Here is a 26,465-nt window from a genome sequence, read left to right on the forward strand (position 1 = left end):
TAACGCGATTATTATATCTTATGCACTGTTTGGCTTCTTAAAATGCCCCCCCCCCCCCCCACGGGATACACTTGAAATTCTAGCTTCGGTTTTTCATCAACCAACCCTCATACTCTGCGCGCATTAATCCGTTATTTTGTATTTCGTTTTATTATTATTATTATTACCCATATAGTATATATTAACTACATCACATGTAATTACTGTCCAACAATTTGTACGACTGTTGTTTTGTGTTGGTACTAGTTACTATAATACTATTATGTACTATATTCAATACCGGTGAAGTTCAATGCGCATTTATTAGAGCTACTTACCACATAAGGTGGACATAATGTTATATAACACACTATATTACAAGGCTGGGCAAGTTAATGATATTTTTTAATTCAGTAAAGTTAAGTATTTTTTCTAATTGTTCTTGTTTTGTGATTTTATCTTTTTGACTTGTGTACTATTTTGTATAATACTATAATCCATAGTAATTCCATACACTTATTACTTTTAAAATAAAAACACGTATTGTAAGTTAAATAATAATACAAATTTAGTATGATAAGTGCTCTAAGGTTTTTTTTTTTTTTATGTATATATATATTTACAATATTGTCACAATGAAGTAATTAATAAGATTAATGGCTAAATAAAAGTGAGTTATATGATTTTGAATTATTTGAATATACCTATTTCGAATGTAAAAGAAAAATGTGTGATTTTTATACCCCCCCCCCCCCGCCAAAAAAAATCAAACCCTAGAGCCGCCACTTGACGACTTGTCACTGACAATTTACGCGCGTAATGCATTTAAACCAGAATCGCTTGATGACCAGAACCACCGTAAAAAATAAGATTATACATTTCTGTCTGTAATTTTCTACCGCAATATTGTTATTCGTTGGCACTGTATAATGGCCATACCTACTGTTCCTCGGTATATAGTGGCAATCAGGAGCGTTTGAAAGGGTCTAGAGTGCAGAATAGGTTCACATAATGTACACGAATGCATATAAAACATGTTGTATTAACATTATATTCGTCCATAACGGCGCCCTCGTGATTTCAGCATACTACCGCCATATTGCTTATTGTGTTTGAAAACCCCGAGTGTCCATAACGGTACGGCGTTGGATATACGCATATATTGCATATTACAATACTTTGATGTGGGTTTTTTTTTCTTGGCCCGTTTACTTTTGATCCCGCAGGGCAGCCACTAAAACCGGAGGTTTCCCACATATTTGGTAGAAGACGGTGCTCTAGACTCTAAGGTCTAGACGAGCGATAACGAAAACATTGGGATTATAATATAAGTAAGTGCGCAAGGTTCTGCGGTACTTTGTGTATTACACTGAATATAAGGACTCTGAACTGGTGTCATCAGGCGAAACATCGGTGGTGTTGGCGAACAGCCATAAACTTGCATTTTAAATATAAAATAAGTCTCTTAGGTATTACATATTTTCATCGTACAAAATATGCGGGAAATTTAGTCTGAATGGAGTTTTGCTAATCCAGAACGTGCGGATAATGATCATCTACGTTTCTATACATTAAATTATGAATTCTTATCGTAATATATTATATAGTATATCGTATATAGTAGCTGTTATAGTAAAATGTTATGTAGTAAGACAGTAAATAACAACGATGTGTGTGATAAAATGTTATAATTATTGAACTATGAAGACTGTAAACTTGCCAGATCATTCCTAGATATTACAACTTAATATAGGTATAGTAATTTAAGTTGAACAAAAAAAAATATAAATAATAATAAACATAAAATGGAGAAGCCAAAAATCCAAACTAAATTAAATTAAACCTCCCCATATCTAGGACCAGAACTGTCTACATCATTAACATTGTCATATTCTAAAATATACTCAATTCATTTAAACAAAGACGTTTTATCATACTCATAATCATAAATATAGCACGAATAAATAAATAATAAGGTAATGGCAACAACAGCTGATGTTTATTAATGAAAAATGTGTGTATTTCTATGTGGATCACGAGCCACGACTCATTATAATATTATGTCTCCAAGGTAGGTTTAACGATAAGGTTTAAGAAAAATGCACGTCGGTCACGCTAGAACTGATAAAATTATAACAAATATAGTATTATTATTATTAGGTTTGTCTTCGGGTAGTCAGTATTATAGTGAGTCAACTGATACGGTAAATATATTATAAACATTGTTGTAGCCGCCGTCATCGCTGACGCCTTACGCGCGTGCATCCCCCCCCCCCCTGAAAATTATCGTTGAGTGGCGAGAAAACACGGAAAACCGTTTAGAAAAGGCGACGTAATGACGTTATATAATCTCTGTTTTTGCGATGCTCTCACGTAACACAGGCAATTCAACAAGATTTATGGTGTGTTAGTGTGTGTGTAGCTGATATATATAAACAACATACTTTTTTAACTTGAAACTTATATTCACAAACAACTTTTGTTTTAAAATTTTAAAAATATATTAATCTATATAATATTTGTGGAAGAATACTTATTTTTAAATTACATTTTTGTAAAAGAAAATGTTCAAAAGTATTTTTGAGATTCCATATTTTTCTTTTAAATAGCAATCCTTATTAAGACTAAATTAACCTAATCAAAATTATTTCTTGGAGCAGAATAGTATTTGGAAAACTCTCATACATAAATATTGGTTATACAGGAAGATTATTTTAATGGTAAACTCTCAATATCATAATAAGTATTAACTTTTATGAAATATTTTTTTTTTATATATAATTTGAATTGATATAAAGAATACAATTTTATTGTTATAATATCTTACTTTTTTAACAGCATAAACTTTAAGTTCATATTCTGAATCAGAATAGTTTTCTGAGAATTCCAATAAGTAAAAATTGAATTTTGAACTATAAGTTAATTAATAATTAGTTATATGAAGAATTATAAAGTTTTGATGAGCAACGTAGTGGATGATCATTTTTTTCCAACAACTCTTTTAAACTTTAAAATTTAAATTCTAATAAAAGATTATGCATGTTGTAAATAGATTTACAGATTGTATATTTTAAGAAATTGTTAAGAATAATAATAGTAATAAATTAATTACATTTTAATCAGCTATACTCATTCGAAGCTCTATTTTTAAAATCACACAATAATTTATTATTTATACATTTATAATATTTTTCTAACTCTACAGAAAAATTGAATTGAGCAATTTTACTATTATTACCTATATATAATAAATAATAATATTTAATAAACGGGTGAACTATACTGCAATTTAATTTCTATTCAAATGTGTTTATTAATAATAAGTAATAAGTAATAACCCATGAATCAATAACCCATATAAGTACTTATATCAAAATATATTATTTTTAAAAATTGGTTTTATAATAAATGATATAAGTATACAAAAAAAAATACCACACCCTTATAATCACACAGTAAAAATGAATAATTTGCTCGATCATATTATGTGTGCGTGCGTGTTTTGACTTAACACGTAAATATTTACTGTGGGCCACGTACAAAATGACGATAAAGACCACGACGTATTTAGATCTGATCACTTGCTCTAATAGCACGTTTTATAATTGTATTATATTATTTCGGATAACTGGAGATCATTTTTGAGAAACTGATATTTAAAAAATAAGAAAAAAATATTTATAGAATACGTTAGACATATTGTAATGCTAATTATATTGTTGGCAGTATTAAATATTATATATAAGTTCATATCATACCTATTATGCATTTATGCTATTGTGAATAGTATAAACATTAGCATAGTAAAAACAATTAATAATATATTAAATGCATTTAGTTACTTATATTCTGTGTTTAAATTGGGAGAAGGGAGTATGCATCTTCTTGTTAAAAAATATTCCAGCATAATATCACACATTAATTTTTATAAAATGTTAGGTATATAAGTCGTTAAGTCTTCAGGGACTTCAACGTGTACTACTGTTTTGCGTCTCTTTAGTATTTTTTTTTTTTTCATCTCAAGGACTATATGAATGAAACAAAATGAGAACAATCGTTTACATTTTCAAAAATGCATTATTCCAAGAAAAATATACCGGAAAAACTGATTTACGGCAGACTTCACATTCAAATGGTTTCCCTTGGAGTGCGATTTCTCCTATGTAGTATATTATGTACCATCTAACTACTACTACTAACAGAACTAGTAATTAGTAATTTATCAGACCCCTCCCATTCCATTAGGAGAAACACAGGAATAATTCAAAAGCCATTCGTTGGATTGGCTTTGTAGATAACGCCATGGAATACACCTAAACAAATAGGTCGATACATCAGTAGATATTGATTAAATATTGAAATCTATTGGGAAAAAAATCAAGAAATATAATTTGATAATTAATTAAAACTATTATTATTCTTAATACCCCCATTAGTAACATGGCATGGAAAAATAATGTTAAAATGGGAAATCTATTTAGGTAGGTAATAATACCCAGCTATAAAGCTATTGTCATTAATGGGTATATTTATTTTTTGTGATTTCATAATAAGACAAATTATCACTTATAAAGAAGAATCATACATTACTTTGGAAAATGTGCAATAATTATTTTTGTTAAAATAAAAAAAAAGTTTTTGACAAATTGATAGCAATACTTTTATTTAAGTAAATACGGACTACGTATATATATATATAAAATACAATACATACATATCTAGAATATTATATACAATATACATGCAATATACATTTCATATTCGTAATTATATGCATAAAATATACAATGTTTGACCTAGTTCCTATTAAATAATTCTACACAGACTTTTATGCCGAGTGTTGAAAGTAACATACTTATTCTCATAAATACAAACGAATATTTATAAAATAAAATAAAACCTACAATATAAATTATTCATATTTTATATGTGTGTATGAAAAACGCCGATATTTTCCGTCTAGGTATGAATAGTAGCAACGAAATCAAAACTATGTACCAATATAAAAAAAACATGAGTAAGTGCAGGATATACCTATACATAATATAAACAATCAAAAATCGTACGAACCAAAAAAAAAAACTATTAAAAAAATTATTTCAATGAATTCAAGTGCAAAAATATATGTTATTAAAACAGGAAGTATTTTTAATAAATTTGTTTTTCTACACTGTGTGTATTTTATTGTAAGTATATATATTATTATATATGAAGGGTAAGGAATGTTTTTATATCGTTATGTTGGAAATGCATTCAATTGGAAAACTCATCACGAAAATCACATTCTTGATATTTACAATTATGAATTTCTCCCGATACAAAACCAGAATGTATTAGAGTATCATAAACAAGATAGAAAGAAACAATTTATTTCAAACACATGATTACATCAGTAATCAAACAGTCACAAAATTAAATAAAAAATACACAAGTGTCATAAATAATAAGATTACAATATAAAATGAATTTATATGCTATAAACAGAAACAGTGGTCAAAGACAATTATTACGCCTGTATAATATTATTTTAAATATGATTTACTCACTGTAGATTAATATTTTGTACAACTTCAAACTTGTATTTAAATTGTAATACGAGTAAACGCGTTTTCTGTATAATGGTTTATAAACATTGTATTATATATATTACATATATATAATAGATAATTAAAGGCCTATTTAAGTAATACTAATGAATAAAAAAATCTGTGTCTCTATACATTTTGTCGTATACACTGAATACGATACACAAATATATTGGCCTTAAAATAAGATAGCAACAAAATGTAATTTATAGTGAAAACTAAAATGAATTAAATAACAGAATATCATACTTCTTTGAACCTTTTAATAATATAGGGATAATTATTGTATAAGTTGGTTAGGAAATTTACTGTGTACGTTTTCAGTTACAGTTTTTGTTGTGAACTATAATTCAGAAATTTTAACGTATATTTAATACATATATATATAGCATAGTATACAAAATTATACAACTAGGTATAGTGTGTTTTACATCTGCAGATTTATTTAAATAGGTATTCTTCATTTATAAAATAAAAATAAAAATTGAGCATGTAAGCCATACATGAAAGATTCAATGCAAATATTCTGGTGGAAGTAAATGACTTAAGTAATATACATTCTAAAGTACGTATAAAAGCTCTCTGAAATGGCACAGGTCGTTACGGGTAATGAATATGTAGAAAGACGACAAGAGTTTTGAGGTATGATAATAAAAGTATAGTAAGGGTTTTGCGTAAATGGTGACAAAGAGAACCCAACAATAAGGCTCGGTTGTGTGCGATTAAAAAGGTCAAGAATAATTGTAAACAATCGTAGGATATCATAATATACGAAACTGAAAATTATAAAATTTGATACTTTACGTTCAAATAATGTTTAAAAATGTCAAATCTCGTCATGAATATTGTGTACACAGTCCACTAAAATTATTCCACTATCAAATAATTAATAATATATTAGGTATACAATATAATATCATAATATACATGTACAGGTGACATGTTTAACAACAATTAACACTCATTATTTTAAAAAGTATTTACGTTAGTCTTTCATAGACATTTTATTTTTGAGTAATAAATGCAATTCTATAATATTATACTTATTGCCCTTGTTTTTTATAAGTCTTATGGTTATTGGTGAAACCACCGTCAATTTCTGATTATAATTGGTAACCCCCCCCCCCCTCGTATATTGTTCATTTTCATAACCTGGCGCAAAAGACTTTTAATTTTTATAAAAAAAAAAGATCTAATATCGTCTGAACAGTTGTTCTTACTATTATATTATGAAATATTCAGCTCTGTCTAATAGATTCGAAAATTGATACGTTAATACCTATGTGTAAAAAAATTTAAAGATATCAAATTTCAAAAAACATTTATAATTTTCAAATAAATTAGTGATATAATTAGTGATATATCATCTAAAATAATCGATATGATTGCAATAGTAAACAGTGTGCCAATGAATATAATATTACCTATTATTATTTTTAAAATTATCAATAATATAATCAATTATGTACCTATTTACTAAACACAATAAACAATGATCATACTATACCTAGTGGGTATACCTTTTTTGAAATTAATATTATTATTTATTGTAATAATTCATGTTGCTATATTATATATAATATTGATTATGAAATAAAAGTAATATAAAATTATTGTAGGCCGCATTTTATAATATTATGATTTCGTATACTACGATAATATACTAAAGTACTTATACCTTATATAGTTATACATGATAGTTACACATGCATCATTTTGGATTTCTATAGAATACAATTTTTTTAATATATTTATATTTATTTCAATAATATCATACGTCACTGTGTATATTATTATGGGATTAATTAACAGTAAATATATATATTTAATGGGGTTCATTTCAAGCGCATACTTGGTGCATATTTTAATGACATTTAGGACTGGACCTCAAAACCCCGCTAATTAATGTTTGTTTGGTCCATTTTTTTATGATTATTCCCGGTCGTCACTCGAAATGTCCACCATTATTATTTTATACCATTATAAAAGAGCCGTATAGCACACCACTATTATTATGTATTTTATCCATTCAAAATACCTGAGCAAACGACTTTAATAACGCAAACAAAAATTAATATAACCTACCCAGCGAAAAGAAGTCACTCGTATAGTTGCAGCAGTAGCAGGACACCGTGGTTTCATTATAAAATATGTATAAAGAATGGCTGAAGTTTATGGCGATAAATACAGGCAACAATTTTGAAAGCCGTTATTCAATCCTTTTTCCCTAAAAAAATCTCCCGGTTTTATTATTATTATTTTTCTTTTTTACACTCTAAACTTCACCAAATAAATTTTCCGTTTATCACCAGGCACGCAAAATGTGCGAACTTAACGGAACGCGCGGTAAAAGTTGGCCGTTGTCCAAAGGTCTATCCGTGTAAAGTCTCACCAAACAGTTCGTTGAGGATAGGCCCTGTATAATGAGCATTTTTTCCGACACTCGAGCATATTATACATCTATTTATATATATTTATATTTTTTTCTCGGGACTCCCCCGGTGGATAGGATTAACCAAATGCCTTGCCGTCGAATAAAAACGTTATTTTCTAGGTTACCCAGGGCGTTTAATACCACGCAGCAACGCCGTGTATAATTTAATTCCCAGTGCTCCGGAAACTGTTTGCGCTCGTATATACACGTCGTTAAAAACTCTAGGCTTTTGTGGGAGGAGACTTTTTGAAAAGTTCACCGAGTGGAATTCTTTTATTTTTAATGTCCTCCGGAAACAGTCGAGCAATAATGATTAGTGACACAAAAGGAATAGAAAGCAGAGAGGGTCGCTGGATTTATATATTATATTATCGAGCAAAATGGAAATATAATAGAAAAAAAATTTAAAAGCCTTTCCGACTATTTATTTTTTTTGTTTATGAGATTTTTAAGGAGTTTTTTCTGCTTTTACTGATTTATCCTGTAGCCGATGGCACAAGCGTTGAAAAGCCAGTGACGGTGTGTTGAAATCTAAAGATACCTACTCAACTCACTCCGGAAACAGTAATTACATTTGACCGTTGAGATGCAATTATACTGGAAGTACAGGCCTACTCTACTACTACTAATACTACTACTATTACAACAACACAACGACGAGTCAAGGGGATGATAAAGTGCGGTGGAAGGGATTATTTTCGGAGGGTTTACTCGCGCGTGGACCAATATTTAATTACTGAAAGGCTTTACTATGGACAAACGGCGCAATCAGACTGAAATCTCCTAAACACAATCATCATTATTGTATATCCATCGTTCGGTAACCGTAGTGTCTCTCGACCATCGATCGATGTCACAGCTGATGTCATTCCGAATGATGGCTGGGGCTTTGAGAAGTCTATTTCGATAACATCTCTTCCGTGATACTTATAATATATTATAAACAACAGTGTCAGAAACCTTGGTTTAACGTTTGGCAGCCAGAGGGTTAATACCATTGTTCACGATAACAGTTGTACTGCGAGGTGAGGAAAACAAAAATGGCGAACAGGTGTGCAGTGTGCTACGCCACTCTGATGGCAGACACGCACGTGCCAAAATCGATTACACTATAGATAATATACCTACGTTTATCGAATACCCAAAATTATATAAAACTAGATAAGAGCGTAGATATTACAAATTATATTTATATAAAAACTTTTTTTAAATATTCAAAACATAAATAATTTATCGAATAATAAATTAATACAGTTTGAAATTAATAGTTTATCTGTAAATATCATAGTGTTTTAATTCATAATATTGATAAAAATAATATTGTAAAATACTAGTTCGAATCATGCATGTTTTTAATATGACGTATTTACTGCATATATATATTATAGTTATAGTTATATATTTTTAATAAGTCTGATATTATGTTCAATACATTACCTACATACTATAATGTATACTAATGATAGTACTATATTATATTTTTAGAATTTAAAATTAGCAATATTTATTTAAAATGAAATTTTCTTTTATATATTTTTAGATTATGTTTTTTGATATAAATTAAATTAATCTATAAAGTAAAACCATACAATATAAGTTGGTTTACAAAACAATATATATATAATATATTTAAAATAAGCTGGTTAATCTTAATTCATATGAATAATAAGAGCATCCATTGTAAAAAAACCCAAATATGTATATAGTATAAAAATTAATTTAAATAGTAATTAATATAGTTAATAAGTCCACTGTAGTTGAAGCTTATGAGATAAAATAAAAGAAATGCTTCTATTGTACAGTAATATCAATGAATCTTTATAATTAATTTCACATGACTGAATTTTTAAAGAATGCCGTTATGAATTATTACTGTGAATACCTATATAACATCATCATATTACAAGAGCTGTGATTTAGATAAGTATTCGCAATACGAAATACAGCTAAAAATAAAACGAGGATTCCAGTTCAGAGTACTACAACTGCAGTAGTAAGGTGTAAACAACATCACATAGATTAAATTTCGTTTGAAACGTTCAGTGGTATATAATATTGGTATAATATAGAGGCTTTCGTCTAAAGGCTTTTCACCGGCGAGGATGGCGGGACGAAAGCACGACACGCACATATGTCGTCGTCGTCGTTGTTGGTGGTGTTATTGAAGGTGAGGCGGCAGAGGAGTGTGCGCGCGCGTAGAAGATTTAGTCAGAGAGAAAATAAATGGAGTAAAGAACACGACCAATTCGAAACGTCTAGAACGAGAGAGAGGAAGAGAGAAAGAGAGAAAGAGAGTCAGACAGTAAAAGAGAGAGGGAGTGAGAAAATTCTATCCATGCCGTGAACGATTTTTCAAAACGCCCTTCGACGTCTGCCGGATGGAAGAGAGAAAAAAAAACAGCAACAACGACCAACAACAACAACAAAATGTTGCCGTAGAAGAAGGTTTATATAATAGGCAGTGTGGCACGGATAGACCGGAATGGAATGGAAAACGTCGACGAGAGTGTTTGGTGGTAGTGTGGCATGTAGGTAGGGGAGGGAGCGAAACTGTTGGATTCGACAAGAGCTGTAAATATACGAACGGGCGTCCGCGGCGGTCTCGCTGTCAAATTCAGAGAAGTGTTTAAGGCGGTAAAATAGGCAATCGATAAGGGAGACGGGGCGGGGTCCCTACAATAATATTTTCTTTCTCCTTATATTTCACCCGGTTCAAAATCCATTTGTCCCGCCACCGTGCCGCCCAAGCAACACTGCACCTACACGCCATATTACATATAATACTCGGATATGCAGTTGTGCAATGGTGCACCTAGAACGCAGTAGAACGACACGTGTCGAGCGTAAATTTATATCATATTATACTATTTATGAGTATATTAATACCTATATGAGTATATTTATAAGTATATTATATTATACTATTTATCGAAATAATTTATACGACATAATACACCTGTTCTATTCCATAATATTTCATGCCATTCGTGTGTATGATTATAGTATTGTAACCAGGTTGTACTATAACAGGTAGGTACGTAACGTTTTAACGCTTTAATTTTGACTTTATTATAGTGAACACTATTAGGTCGTATCCGTATAAGTAAAACAATTTGTATCCGACAGTCTGAACAGTAACACCAGCTGGGATGCCCCCGCTGAGCTTATCCTGTTTAATTATAGACATTAAAAAAATATTTTGGTATATAATATTGTATTATATTACTAGAAATCACGAATCATGATTTGCACAGTTGTACTTTAATAGTACTTATATTAAAATGTATGATTTTGTTTGATTTTCAAAATAATTTAGTTTTATAATTCAAAATTTCATTTTGTATACAGTGTGTACGCCGCTTCCATTTTAAAAACAACGAAAAAAATTTTTTTTTTAATTTTGTGAACGCTTTTTTGATAACATTTGATCAATTATAACATAATATCCTATATTATATGGAAGCAAATAATGACCTACACGAAAATAATGATAGATTTAAATCATCGGGTATTAATTATTTTATGGATTGTTAATTATTACCTATGTACATATTCAAATTGTTTAACAATAACCATCAACTTTAGTTCGAAACATCCAAAAATAATCAATGATGCGGCTTGCTTAAAATCAAATTGTACGCGGTCATATTGTAACAATGTTATATTATAAGGTATTAAGATGATCTAATTTTTAAAAATAATTTATCGATATAATAGGTCAAGATTTTTCCGAAATACTCTACCAATAAATGTTTATTTAAAATCGTTTGTTTTCTAATTATTCCAAGTAGACGTTTTGTGTGACAACTTGTATATCAATACGCACGCATACGTAATAAACATGACTGACACGTCTTATATTAAATGAATATATAAATTACAAACAGTAACATTTATATTAATACATTTATACATTCGAGTATATTAAGAGATTCTCGTGTTTTCATAGACAGGTTAATGGAATACGACGTCAGATCAAATTTCGCATGCTAATACGTTTTTATTGTTCCATTGCGTGTTTCAGTAGTATTTTTTTTTTTTAATTTTAGAAAACATACCATACCTTCACATACTTTTGCATGTACAATGACGTACCTGAACTCAAAACACGCAAATCTAATCATCTGGAATATTATAACGTTTATTTACGATTGTTATTATATTTTTGATATATATTATATATACCTATTATGCATATATTATATTATACAGTATGCACATTATAATAATGGTGATAAACTTTTTTTTTGGAAATCATTAGTTTTTATAAATTGTATATGAATACATAAATACCGAGAGTATATACTCTGTACGTCGAGTTTGATATGCATGTGTATTTTTTTAGTTTTAAAAACAGTATAATTGGTTTTTCAATGATATGTTTGATATGATAGGTTTTATATGTATTTTTTTTTTTTATCAAAAAGTTTCATATCAGGTACGAGGTACCTTTCTAAAACAAATCGAAAATTGGACACAGATGGTATACTTTATAGAGGTCATTTTTAGAATTTTCAATACTTTTCCAGAAAATTGCAATAAACAGCAATCATACGGGAAATCCAGCGGGAGTGCCGAGTTCGTTCGATTTCCACCGGGTAGAAAACTTTTTGCATAATTTTACAACTTAAAATTTTTACTTGATATTTATTCCAGAATAATATCGAATAATTTTTTTTTTTTTAAATGTCAACTATTTTAGAGCCCTTGACTACTACTGAAGCTTTTTTAAATCAATATTTTTAATTGTATTAATAGTACAATTATGTAATCAATGATTACTAATTATGTTATGAAGTACGTTCTTAAACATAGTTTTCTTGTGAGCATTATAATTACAAAAAATATATTGATTCGACACATTATAATCAAAACTAATATAATCTCAAATGTTAAGTTTTAATTTATGAAATTTAAAATTCTTACAATTTCTTTGTATTATTAAAACAATTATTTTTAAATACATTGAAATTAACTCTTTAATTTATTTTTATGGTTGTTTAAAATTTGAATAATTTCCCGCAGCATTCAAATTTCAATCAATTACAACAGAAAACTATGAATAAGTAAACATAATATACAAGTATAACGCTTTCGGTACAACATGTTTACAATATGAACATTGAACATGTATAATTACAATAAATGCAAATTTATGGCCAAGTCAATTTATGTGATAATGGCCAAGTCATCAAGGCGAAATAAAGATCAATCGAAAACTTTTAGCTTTTATAGTTTTACTTATATTGTAATGCATACAATTAAATTTGTAAATAAATGTTTTGATGTCTTTTAGATTCTGAGTGAAACGATGAAGCGTTTTTACAATGAAGTGTGTTTTTTTATATGTTTGTGTACACGATAAGTAGTCAAAAAAATGCTTCTATTTTCAACTTCAGTATCTTCTTCGATGGAAAAGTGAATCTAGTAGGTCAAAATATAAAATTCCCAAAAGCACAAAAAAAAATTAAGCAAAAACGCGAATTTTTACGCAAGATCAGTTTTCAACAAAATCGATTTCGGACTTGGGTTTTCGGTGTGATTCTAAAACAAATTACCGTAAATACACGACATTTTCACTGAATATTTATATTAGCAATTTATAAATACCATAAAATTTTCAAAATATTTTGACTTTTTTTGAACTATTTACGGAATTTTTTTATAAATGTCAGTACAAATTTATTCATAAGGCCAAAATTCCGCAAAATTGAATAAAAGGCCTATAAGCTCCTATTATATTATATTATAATATACTGTTACAATGGCAGTTAAAAAAATATTAAAAATACAAAGTCACAGTTTCTATAGGCAACTATAGTTTAAATTTTGACAAAATAAGTAAAAAGCACGAAAATGTTCAAATCATTTTGAGTTAGAAAATCACAAAAAAAATCTTTTTAAATCTAAGATTTCCAAATTTAATACAAGATTCCTCATAAATTTTTTTACCTTAAAAAAAGAAAATATCCACCCAAATGTCAAATTAAATATTTATGAGCGTTTGAAGTAACTATAGCTACAAAACTCGATTTCTCATGTAGCGATGTTCTTATTTTGTTGTAATTCGAAAACAAATAACTGTAGATACTTGAAATCTACACCATAGTATGTTTATTTCATCAATTCTTATACTTGATCAATATTAAATTGATGAGTTATGTGTAATGAATATTAATATTATTGCCCATGGTGTTCTTAACTATATGATAGTACATTATAAATAGGTATTACTTATTATTATATTTACATTAAGACAAATATTGTTTTGTTTATTTCTTTATACATAAATAAAATAAAATATAATCAAAAACTATATTATGGTATAACGTATTAATTAATTGATATAATGATTCGGTTAAGACGAGAATACAATTTATCAACTAATTGTATTGACTTTTCATCACCTGAATTTATAAATAGTTACCACGATAAATATTAACTGAACTAAATTGCTTGAATTCAGATCAATAAAAAATGATTAAAATAATAAATATAGTAAAATAAATTTTATTATTCTAGTGAAATTTGTACAAATTTGTTTGCTATAAGATTCTGAGAGGAGCTATTGGTGTATTGATTTTACAATGATGTGTGTTTTATTTTTTATAGTATTTTTACCCCAATTTAATATTTTTAAAGAATGAGTATTCAAAATTGTTTAGTGTTTCGTATATGATACTTGGTTAAGTTGTTGTAAAACTCAAATTTAGAAAATTGTGATAAATGTGTTTTATTTTTTATTTTCATATTATAATAACAATATGAATCACTTACGGTAACTGAATGAACTGGCAGGTTCCAACCGGTACGCAAGCAACAACACAAGAACCACAAACCACTGCATTGTATATCGCAAACCTGTCCACACGATCATTTTTGGTACACAAAACAATTAGTTTTATCGCATCGATAAGAATTGTCGTTGGAAAGCACATCCGTCATATTGTCTAGGCCTGACAGTATACGATGAAGGAAATCCGCATATCAGAAAACATCTGAACATGGCTTGCGCAGGTTAAAATAAACCTAAAAAAAAAAAATAATAACAATAATTGCAATAGTAAATTTATCATTTACTAGGTATTTTTACTGTCATTTCTCAGTGCTACAGTGTCGTGAATAATTGAAAATATCCCTGCTTTTCGTATTCAATGTCCCCAAAGGAATAAAACTGACCCACTTATTGACAAAAACACTGGTATATTATTATGTTCACTATCAATACCAGGTATGTGTCAAAAATATATGAAGACATGAATTGTATATTTCGTACAAAAAGCCGCTTATATTTGTCATATAGGCATTCAGAAGTGAATCAATATCACCATGACTACTGTTCGAAGATCATGATGGTCAAAGGTTATATAACAATACAAACACAGGTAAATATGATCATATTTTCTATATTACCCTTTCTATACTGTAATAGGTCCACGGCATCTTTTCACTTTGGTGTCTTTTCGGTTACAGATTGCATTCTAGACAGCCCCCAAGAGGTCGTTGAGCGCAAATGTAACAAAAGAAAGGGAGCTTTTGTTACCATTATATCCGTACGTCATGTAAGAAAATATTTTACACAAGACTACATTTTATAAGAACCATATCAAATTCACAGGATATAACGACAAGAACAAACATACATTTTTTGATAGGAATTTTCTCATCAGTTTAAATTTGTTAAATACGAGTTAAGAATACTTTCTACTTATTCCATATTTATAAATTACTCTAGTCATTGGTATTAATAAAATTTAAAAATTTAAAGGACATGTTGTCACTTGTCACATGAAGTATGGTACATTTGAGCAAAGGCACCAAACATCAGATAAATGTGTTCAATTTTGTAGTATTCAGAGAAGGTATACTTAAAAAATATTACAATACTACAATAAAAATAATTGTTGTTTAATTGATTTACAAAACTCTTATAAATTAAGGTACCTATTAAAATAAATAAACGTCAGTAAAATTAACAGAACGGTTATTTATTGAATAAATTTGAATTAAAACCATCTACTGATAACACTTTTACGGTTTTAGGTAAATATAATGAGTGAAAATTATAGGCCTAAATATCTTTGGAAAACTTTTAAAATTATAATTCAGGATATTTAGAAAATTTAAACCGACGAAAAATTTTTATTTCATATTGTTTCATACTATAGTATTAGTTTGGATTTTTTTTAGAAAAATAAAAAATATTTATTCACATAGATAAATACGTTTATTCAATGCAATTGTTAATTATTCAAGACAGTAGGTACATTAAAAATAACCATTTTTATTTTGTTTATTTATATTTATAGATAATGCACATAAGTATTGTAATAATATAATGATATGACCAATAATTTCACAAGAATTTAAAATTTAAAGAATAAAGTAAAACGATACGAGTACGTTTTAAAAGTCTTAACCATACGTTATACTTAAACTAATTTAAAGAGGTCGAATGTAAAAAACGAATCACATTATAATTAAAGTATCACAAGTTGTAACTTTAAATCATTAGTATCGTAGTATATAGATACTTAAATTTAAAAAAATAAACCAATAATAATTATTTAATTTTTTCGCTGTTTTAGAAAAATCTACTACCAATTATGTAATATTACACAAGGGCTGATTTTTTTCAAATCTTTTTTTTACACTTCAGGTAAACATATAGTAATAAATATGTATACATATAAACATACATATAGATATAATCAAAATAAATGTAAAAAGTAAGATACGCAAAAGGTATTCCCAGAAGACGTTTTCTTCGTATTTTAATCAAAACCAGAGCAAAACACGTTGTTATACTATAAAGTATTTCTCCCTCACCCCATGTGTTACTCATATATTTTTAACAATTCCATTCCAAGCGCCACGTCACCGAGTAGGTACCTTTTGTGCTGTGAATCAAGGATATTTTACGGTACACATAGACATTATTGTAGATCCATTGAAGAAAAGTTGCATTATAAAAGTGAAATGAGTGATTGATAAATTGAGTTTTCTTTTGTTGTATGAAGTGAATTTAGTGACAATGTTTATGGATTGTATTGTGTAAAAAAAAAACTATAAATAAGTTTTACATCCAATATTTCAATATTTATTCAATAAATTAATTAATTATTAATATCTCAGTAATATTCAACAGCATTTATGTTTTAAACAAAAATTAGCAACATTATAATGATTTTTTCGCATAGACCATCTTAATTATATTATATACGACAATCTCTGATTTTGTTGTGCTTGACATTTATGGGGTATTTATTTTACACAAGTAGGTATTATCAAAAAATTAAAATTAAAATCAATATTATTTTTATTATAATCATATTATAATATTGCTAAAATTGTATAAAAGCTGCTTTAATCCAAATTCGTTATTAAAAAAATAAACTGAACTAGCAATAATATATTTGGTATATTATAATACAGTATAAAAATCTCAAATCTGTATACGTACATGAACTTGTTTTCTCTCAATGACATTTCTACGTTTTGTTCAATAACTTTCATTTAAAATGTATACACAGGAATACAGTAACACTATCATATCAAAGTTTAAGGCACGCAAAATAGGAATTTCATATAATCACAGTAATTCATAAACAGTTAATTAAACGGTAAACATCTTACCTAAGTATAAAAATATATACATTACACTTATAACATATTAAATAATATTATGTACGCGTTCAAAACTCAACTCTTCTTTGAAGTGCTCCCATTCTAATTCTAATATATATTATATAATATGTATTACATTCTAACGTATGTTTTTAAATAGTTGATTACCAAAAGTTTTTAATGAGCAAAACAGTATTCTTACATATTATTACATATACGATCGTGGAAAATGCACAGACGGTTATAGAAATTGATATAACTTTGCAGCAGATTGTTTTTAGTCGTTATCACCTTATCAGTTATACCATTGGTCATGGACTAATAAGACTATACTGCTAGGTATAGAGAGCTTAATAATGTACCACTGTTCCCAAACCGCGCTTTCGCCTTTCTGTTTATTCAACACTCAATTTAATGTTTTCATGAAAAAAAAATATATCATTACGGTTGTTGTGGTTGGATGATAGGTAATTATAGACAGCATAAGAATAAAATATAACACGGCAAGTAGGTACATATTTTTGATATTGCCTATCAGCGTTTTAAAACTTGAATTAACAATGTGTAAAGTATACTATTTAAAATATAATCCACAACAGTTGTTGCGAAGTTAGCTGACACTAACTTTATAGTTTATAGTCGTAAAATATTGTGCAAAACTATTTAATTAGCCCACAGAAATCAAAAACAAATATATCGAAAAGTTAAATGTACTGTTGTACCTACCTATGCTCTCTCGTGACAATAATGCTTGAATTATAAGATACAACTTCATAAACTATTCGCATAACATTATAATATTGTATATATTTTATGTAAATTTCCATTAAATTATTTTATTGTTAGCCAGAAAATAAAAAAGCAATATTTCTTGGTATGTTAATACATTGTAAAAAAATATTTTTATTATTTGATTTGTTAGAATTCTAAAATTACAATTAATTTCAATATTTATGTGGAAAATTTGTGATTTAAAAATCCAAATTATATTTTTTTAATGTGCTGATAAAAAAAAATGTTAAATCAGGTGTGGTCATCGTGTGACATAATTACCTAAACGTATCACGCTATTCGATATTTTATAATTCAAAGAAAATGTATGAATCATAAATATGTATTAATACGTAGGAACCATTAATCGTATATTATATACCTAGTGGGAATTAGGTAATTTTTACATTTTATTCGTTTCTATTGTGATAAATAAAGTGTTACGCAAAATCAGTTAGAAAATAAAAATATCTGTACTTGGCCCAAAAACATATTTATGTTAAAAATTCTTTATTTTTTTATGAACCTATAAAGTAAATCTGTTTGTATCAAATATGAAGTAAAGGTTACGAAAAATATTTCTACCATAATCTAAGTTCTAAGTTAGAGAATTAGAAACTTACATAAATTACGAGTTACTGTACCCGTTACATTGTACCCGTTAATAATAGATGATAAAAAAACTGTTTAACTATTCTAAATATAATATATTACACATAATTTCAAAATAAAATAAAATAAAATAAACATAAGTGTAACTACTAAAGAACTAATTATTTTTTATGACTTTTGAGGCTACAATAATAAAACTATAGAAATAACATTTTTTGCAATAGGTACTTTTAAGGTTAAAGTGTAATTGAAATACATTACATTTTTCTTTAGTTGATTTCTTTATAACTGAAATTGAAAATAATTTAAATAAAATTACTTATATGAGAAGTTTCATACAAGGTTATGTTTGCTATAAAACATTATCTATAGCTGTATTGTATAGCTGATAGACATTTGGTATAATCTCCCGTGCTTGGAATGTCTTATATGTTATAACTAAGGGATAATCCTTATTTTTTAAATCTATTTTTAACATTTTAATCAAAAAATAACCACCTATGTTGGAATGACATACTTGTAAAATGTAATATAGGTAATATAATATATCATCAGCACCCGGAGCACTCTATAACTTTAGACTAGATACTAGCTGGAAGTTTCAACTATGTCATATAAGAAATATTGGAAGGCATTCAAGTATTAAACAAATTAGAAATCAAAACGTTTTCTATTGTATTATTGTCTAGCGTTGTTCATATTATTATGCGCACAGAAACTGAAAATAATTGAGCATATATTATTCGATAATGGTTTAATTCACACCCTCGTTTTGTATACATCTCCATCAAAGGCGTAACCCGGAAGTTGTTTCTCGGATGTACTTACTGGTTGACGTATATGGGTGATTTATTGTATAGGGTCACATACGTACATATGTAAGGGATATATTTTTTTTAATGTAGCATGTGGTAAACATAACACGTCAATAAAACGACAAACTGATTATTGACATTGTTGACATGTCGTATCGGACAGGAAAATATGATTATCTAACCAAAATGTTAAAAATTAATTAAAATATTTTTCTCATTAAAGATAACCCATTCCTATACAGTATACACTCAACATGTTACAATGGTTTGTTTTAACTTTTTACGTTATGAAAAAAAATTCCCGAGCTGGTTATACCAACTAGGTTTTATAATTAAATTTTTAATTGTGTTCTCTCCTATTTCACCTGATGCACGCAAACACGGTACTAAAGACAATATAGTGTTACTAGTCCGTCCAGAAGTATTCGTGCATTTTTATTCACATTTGTCGCTAGCAATTTGAATTATTTTGAATACATTTTCATTATTATTAACTAAGTTGTTCTATACCTAATAATGAATATAAAAAAAATATATTTGTGTCTAATGTGTTTTTAATACTTCTTATACCTATTGCTAGTGTTAAAAAAAAATGTTTTAGATCAACGTCATGAAAAAATAAACTTTTTCTTTTATGGCTATACCAACAGGCTACAATTAAAAATAAAACCTGTATAGTTGATAAAACAACGCAGATCAATTATTGAATTTAGTCCGGTACTATAATTATGTTTATACCACCGTTTTAAAATTTAAAATTGCATATAATATCATAAAAAGGATTTAAATTTTTAATAATTATTAAAGATAACTTAGGACATTTATTGACTAAAATAATTAATAGAAATGTGTTAAATATCCATGATAAATGAGTTCAGATCATCTCTTAAGATATAAATTCTATTAACATCATCGTACAATATTTTCAAAAAACATAGAAAATCAGTATTAAAGTTAAATCGTATGATTATTTTCTTTCAATTTTAAAAACACTCGACTATGATTAACTTTGTATCTAATTTTACGGTATTATCATTATTCATTGATTATAAATAGTAGTTAGTAGGTAGGTACCTGCTAAGTATAGTAATAGTAGTTTTAGATTCTACATGGAGCGATGAACGTATTGATTTAACAATGACATTTTCAAATGCTATATGTTCGGCGAATATTAATTCAAACTACTGTATTACTACATAATAGTTAAATAACTAACTTTAATAGCAATTTAAATATATCATAAAATATACTTAGTACCTAATATATGTTGACAGACCGTTAACGTCTTTGCTCAGAATCGTTTTTCGTATGCAATGATTTGACATTTTAATTCAAATCTAAGACATACATTACAGTGACTTACTCAACGTCTACTGTAGAGCAGTTACCTACCATGTACCTCTTTTCATAATCAATATAATTAGTAACATAAATTACAAATATTATAAAAAGGAAACTAAAATCAAATTATTTATTTTTAATGTAACTCTAGGATTATTATATTTTGTTTTAATTAGATAAAAAAAATGTTTAGATATTTTATTAAAAAATATATTATGTTCAGTAATTTTTTTGAAAATCTTTATAAGTACCTTAGAATCTTTCTTGCTAATTTTTAGAAAATAATAAACTTAGGTAACTAAATATTCGACAAACAGTTTTAGTTAAATTAAACTTTTATATTATTCATATAAAAAAACTTGGTAAGTACCAAATATTCATATGCATAATTCAAACACATCGTTCTAAACCAATAAATTATTAGTTTTGCTGAGAATTCAAAGTTATATAACATTGAATATTGATGATATAAGACAAAATAAATGTACTATACAATTAATACGAATTTACATATTTGTATTCATATCTTTTCAATTTTTTTCAGAGTATTTAACAATGAATTTTAGTATTATAAAATATACTGATCAGTATCCACGCATTTTAAAATCAAGATTTTTCTAAAATACGATTCTATGCGTTGTCGAAAATAAAAAAATAATTTCAAATATCTGTAAATATTGTTTTATTTTAAAAAGTAATATATGTTATGTGTTATATTTATCAATAAGTATTTTCTTTGGTCGATACTTTTTCAATTACGGCTGCTTTAAAAGCAAACCGGACCGTCTGTAATAGCCAATAGGACATACCAGATTGAAACGGAAGTGTCCTCGGGGTTCAATATATGGCTGGGCTGTATCGTAAAGGACTCTATTTCCCCACAGACCTCCATAAGACCCGTATTCGCATGATGATCGTCAAAGTTTTGCGAAAAAAGTCCTACATAGTCGTCAACATTAACATAAAACTACAGGTCTTATTGGTCGCTTGTGTATATGATTCTTTTTTCACTGTTATTATTGTTGTTATTTTTATTATCTTTAAAGAAATAGGTATATTATACAGATAGCTCGTTATATTAATATTATCATGGTATTATGAGTGAAGTCTGTTGACATAAATACAATATAAAATATAATCAAATTATATTTATGTTTTTATTTATAAGTTAGCAAACGATGATCTACACTATATAGTGTTCACATAATACTACATAATCCTGAATACTATCAGTTTTATTTTCATTACAAAATTACAGAAAAATATAGGTATAGAACAAAGTACCAAGTTTAATTAATATTACCTATACAAAAAATGTTCATCCTTCCTTACACTTTTGTTAAAAATGAGACTAATTTATATAATTTTATGACAATGAGATCCAATTTCATGGTTAAAAACATTTCTAACAGGTATTTTATGACTAAGTAATGTTCTTTCTTCTGTCCCTAATAATATGTAGACGCATATATTATTCAATATAAAGATCATTCCTATTTATCGCACAATTTCCATCATGACCATAATCTCACCAGTGCCTTGCCTAACCCGACTATCCTGCAATCAAGTTGTGAATATTAATAAAAACCGACATAGGAGTATGGAAAAACAATATAATAATAATAAACTAATAAATTTCTATGTTATGATGCCATGACGTACAATGCATCGTTCATAATATCAATCGATTTAAGTAGGTACACAGAGATTTAGTTTAATTTAAGGGACCAAGATGAATTCTAAAAAATATATAATACACTCATTAATATTTGTAGAAATAAATTATATAGTTTATATTATATTCATGTGTAAACGTCTATATATAAAAGAGCCTTGATCCTATTATGATTTTTATTTTTTATTTTATTGTGTTTTCAAGGATTTTATCGACTATCTGTAGCAGTATATGGCTATCAGTATATCATATTATATTATGATTAAAGTTGCTCCGATTATTGTACTTATATATATATCAATAATATTTTTCCAGTTAAACTATACGATGACTATACGATATGACAATGACTGTTATGAGATTATACGATACAAAATTTCTTCTAAATAACCAGATGGGCAAGAGTGTACAAAAGATAAATATATTATTTTTTAGATATAACTTATATGATGTACGCTATGATTTTTTATGGAAGAACATCACGTTGCAATATAATTTTTTCCTTTATTGTTGTTTTTGTAACATTGGAATTGTGTTTTTATGAACGCGGGTAATCGACTGAAAAAAAATATATACAACAGTACCTATCTAAACCAAGGAAAAAGAATAAGAAAAAAAACCTGATATGAAATGTTTAAAGATTATTTATTTGTTTAGTAACTAAAATAAAAAAAAAATGATTATAATAATATATTATATCAAAATAACTGTATTTAATAACAATAGGTGTATATTTACAGTTAATCAAATCTTAAAATATTTAATGTTTATAATTAAATATAGGACATTAAGTTGGTATTAACTAGGATTTTAAATTACAGAATCTACTTATTAAGAATCATTAAAATGTTGCCTTATTTTATAAAAAAAATATGTCACTATCCTTTAAGATGGTAAAATTTAATATAGTTATAACATGGTAAATTAACAAGTGATAAATATGGACATTTTTACATTTTTAAATAAAAATTTCAGCCAGCATATAGTGATTGCCGATTGGATGTTTGACACTATTTTTCTTAAACGCTTTTCTTACACACATTTATCATTTATAATGATAAATTATTTAATACAAATAAAATTATCTTAAATTTAAGTTCAATTTAAAATCGTGGTTGGTGAAATTCCTTTAAAATTCTTCAATGAATATCAATAGTTTTCTTAACAATTAGAAACACTATTTGTTAAATCAAAAAACCTGTACAAAGCATGGAAATAAAGAAAGACTTAATTTCATCTTTAATAAAGTGTTAATTGAAACTTTTTAAACACTTCTTCTGCCCAAAAAAGAATTTTAAAAAAATATAATACAAAAAATAAACATCATTGTTAAACCAATTTATTCCTCACTTTGTTCAGAAACTAAAGAGTAAATAATTGTTTGAGTTATGTTATTTATATTATTTATTTTGTAGAATTCTATTTATATTGTTTATGTAAATGTTGTTAATTGTTAAAATCAGTCAATTGTTTTTTCAACTGAAAGTAGTTCTAATGTCATTACTTAAACTGTATAAATAAAAGTGTATGCATATAATATAAAGATAGGGCCGTTTTCCGTATGCCCGTTGCTATTAACTTAAAGGTACCAATGAGATTAGTAAAAGTTCTAAAAGTTCGTGGCAAAGTTATGCAACTTAATTAATTTTCTTTTGAACTGTTTGCAGATGAAATATCCTTTGATCAGAGTTTCTCTTCTACTACAGTTGAAACCCAATTAATATGACGAAGCCTCACAATTGTTTTTTTTTTTTTTACTGCTGCTTAGTATACTTCAAAGACCGAGACGAGGAAATAAAATATTATCATTCGAAGAAGAATCTAAGTCTTACGTCTGGGAAAATGTATACCAATTACCATATACCAACATCATATAAATGTACAAAAATTATATCAATATATATATATATATATTATTGACTTTAGACTTTGAATGTCTTTAATTGGAAAATGGTATTATAAGAGTGATGTTTGTGGTGAAAAGAAAGATTGTATTATTATAAATGTATATATAAAAAAAAATCAATTTTATTACCTTATATGACACGATGTTACTTTTTATGTGTTCCCATCGAGTAATAGTATGTTTTAGTTGAATTTTAGGTAATACCTACTCCAACCATCCCAATCGAAAAAAAATTGTATTTTATTTTATCTTAGCTAAGAAAATTATATACATAACATAGCTAAATATTATAAAATATGTGGTTTAATATCAAGTATTTACAATGATTTTTTCAAAAACGTAAAATTAACTCCACATTTGTACTGTATAAGTTTATATAGGTACCTATAATAAAATATATTATAAAAAATTAGACATACACAAATTGTAATACTATTATAACAGAGTATATTTAAAAGTGTATTATTACAATATTAATTACTTATCTAAGTTATCTTTCGTTTGTGTGAGTGATTGTGTTGCTCAATCAAAAACAAGCGATAATATACATTTTTGATGAATACATTTTTAAAGCTATAAACATACATTTTAAGTTCTAAGTTTTGTTTTTACTTAAAAATAAATATAATATATAATATTAAATAAATTACCAGTTTAAAAGTATTTTAATTTTCAGTTTATTAAATTATATTTTAATTTGATGTGTAAAATGTTATTAAAGTAACGATCTTTTTAAAATATAATCAATCAATGTTACCATATTATTGTATAATAAATTATATTTGTGCACTTTTATACTTAAATTTCTTTTGAGAAATGTGTAATTTTATTTTTAATTCAATTAAATATTGTAGTGCAAGTATGCAACCCCTTCCACACAACACACACAACATATCAACACACTGATTGATCGACTGCCGTATATGTGTAAATTGCCATTTCGCTGAAAGACGATAAATTACTGTTACTTAAAAGATTTTCTACTCCTCCACAACTAACCACACTCACAGAAAGGGCACAAATTAGCTTGAAAAGCGACCCCACAAATTACTTGGGTTCCGCTTATAGACAAATCCACATATATGGTTCACCAAATACGATCCTTCACTTCAAGTTCGATTTTGTATTTTTCACAACAAAAGCAATAGATTTAACCTTTTAACTTTTTTTGAGAGAGAAACCCTATTTATTGTTCAAAAAAATATTTATATTACTACTATAATATTGTTATGATAATATCTTCATATTGTATCACTAGCTCTCTATGTTTGCATCTATACTATAATATGTTAATGTAATAATATGAGCAATACAAACATATACAATGTGATACATATTTTAATATCCATAAAAAAAAATGACTAGTATATTATAGTATTTAATGGTTTATTTCCAATTTAGATATGAAATCAAATCTAAATTAAACTGTCTGAATTTTTAAATCACTGTTGTATTTGTTACGTTGTAATACAACATCATACAAATGTAACAATCAATTTTTCTGTCATTTATAGAATATTTGTTCGATTATTAATAATATAAATCAGTCTGATTTAACAACAAATAATGTATTCCTATTATTCAGGGAATCTATATTGGAATTATTAGCCTAAGACTATACCTATCCTTAAAATATTATTATTAACCTATGTATGTCAATGGTCTTTCTTCCAGGGCATTTATTTTTAATTTTTTTTACATAAAATACAATCTGTAAATA

At 27.0% G+C, this 26,465-nt stretch overlaps 1 protein-coding gene across 1 annotated transcript in view; it reads right to left on the bottom strand.

Annotated features, from left to right (window-relative positions):
• LOC100573169 (discoidin domain-containing receptor 2) overlaps nucleotides 1–26,465 on the bottom strand; it is a 266,486-nt gene that overhangs the window by 206,773 nt on the left and 33,248 nt on the right. The window contains exon 2 of the mRNA XM_029491328.1: nucleotides 14,776–15,027. Within this exon, the coding sequence (XP_029347188.1) occupies nucleotides 14,776–14,875 (100 nt within the window). The 5' untranslated portion in view covers nucleotides 14,876–15,027. The remainder of the gene's footprint in view (nucleotides 1–14,775; nucleotides 15,028–26,465) is intronic.

The sequence above is a fragment of the Acyrthosiphon pisum genome, chromosome A3 (genome assembly GCF_005508785.2).
Source record: "Acyrthosiphon pisum isolate AL4f chromosome A3, pea_aphid_22Mar2018_4r6ur, whole genome shotgun sequence".
NCBI classification, from domain to species: domain Eukaryota; kingdom Metazoa; phylum Arthropoda; class Insecta; order Hemiptera; family Aphididae; genus Acyrthosiphon; species Acyrthosiphon pisum.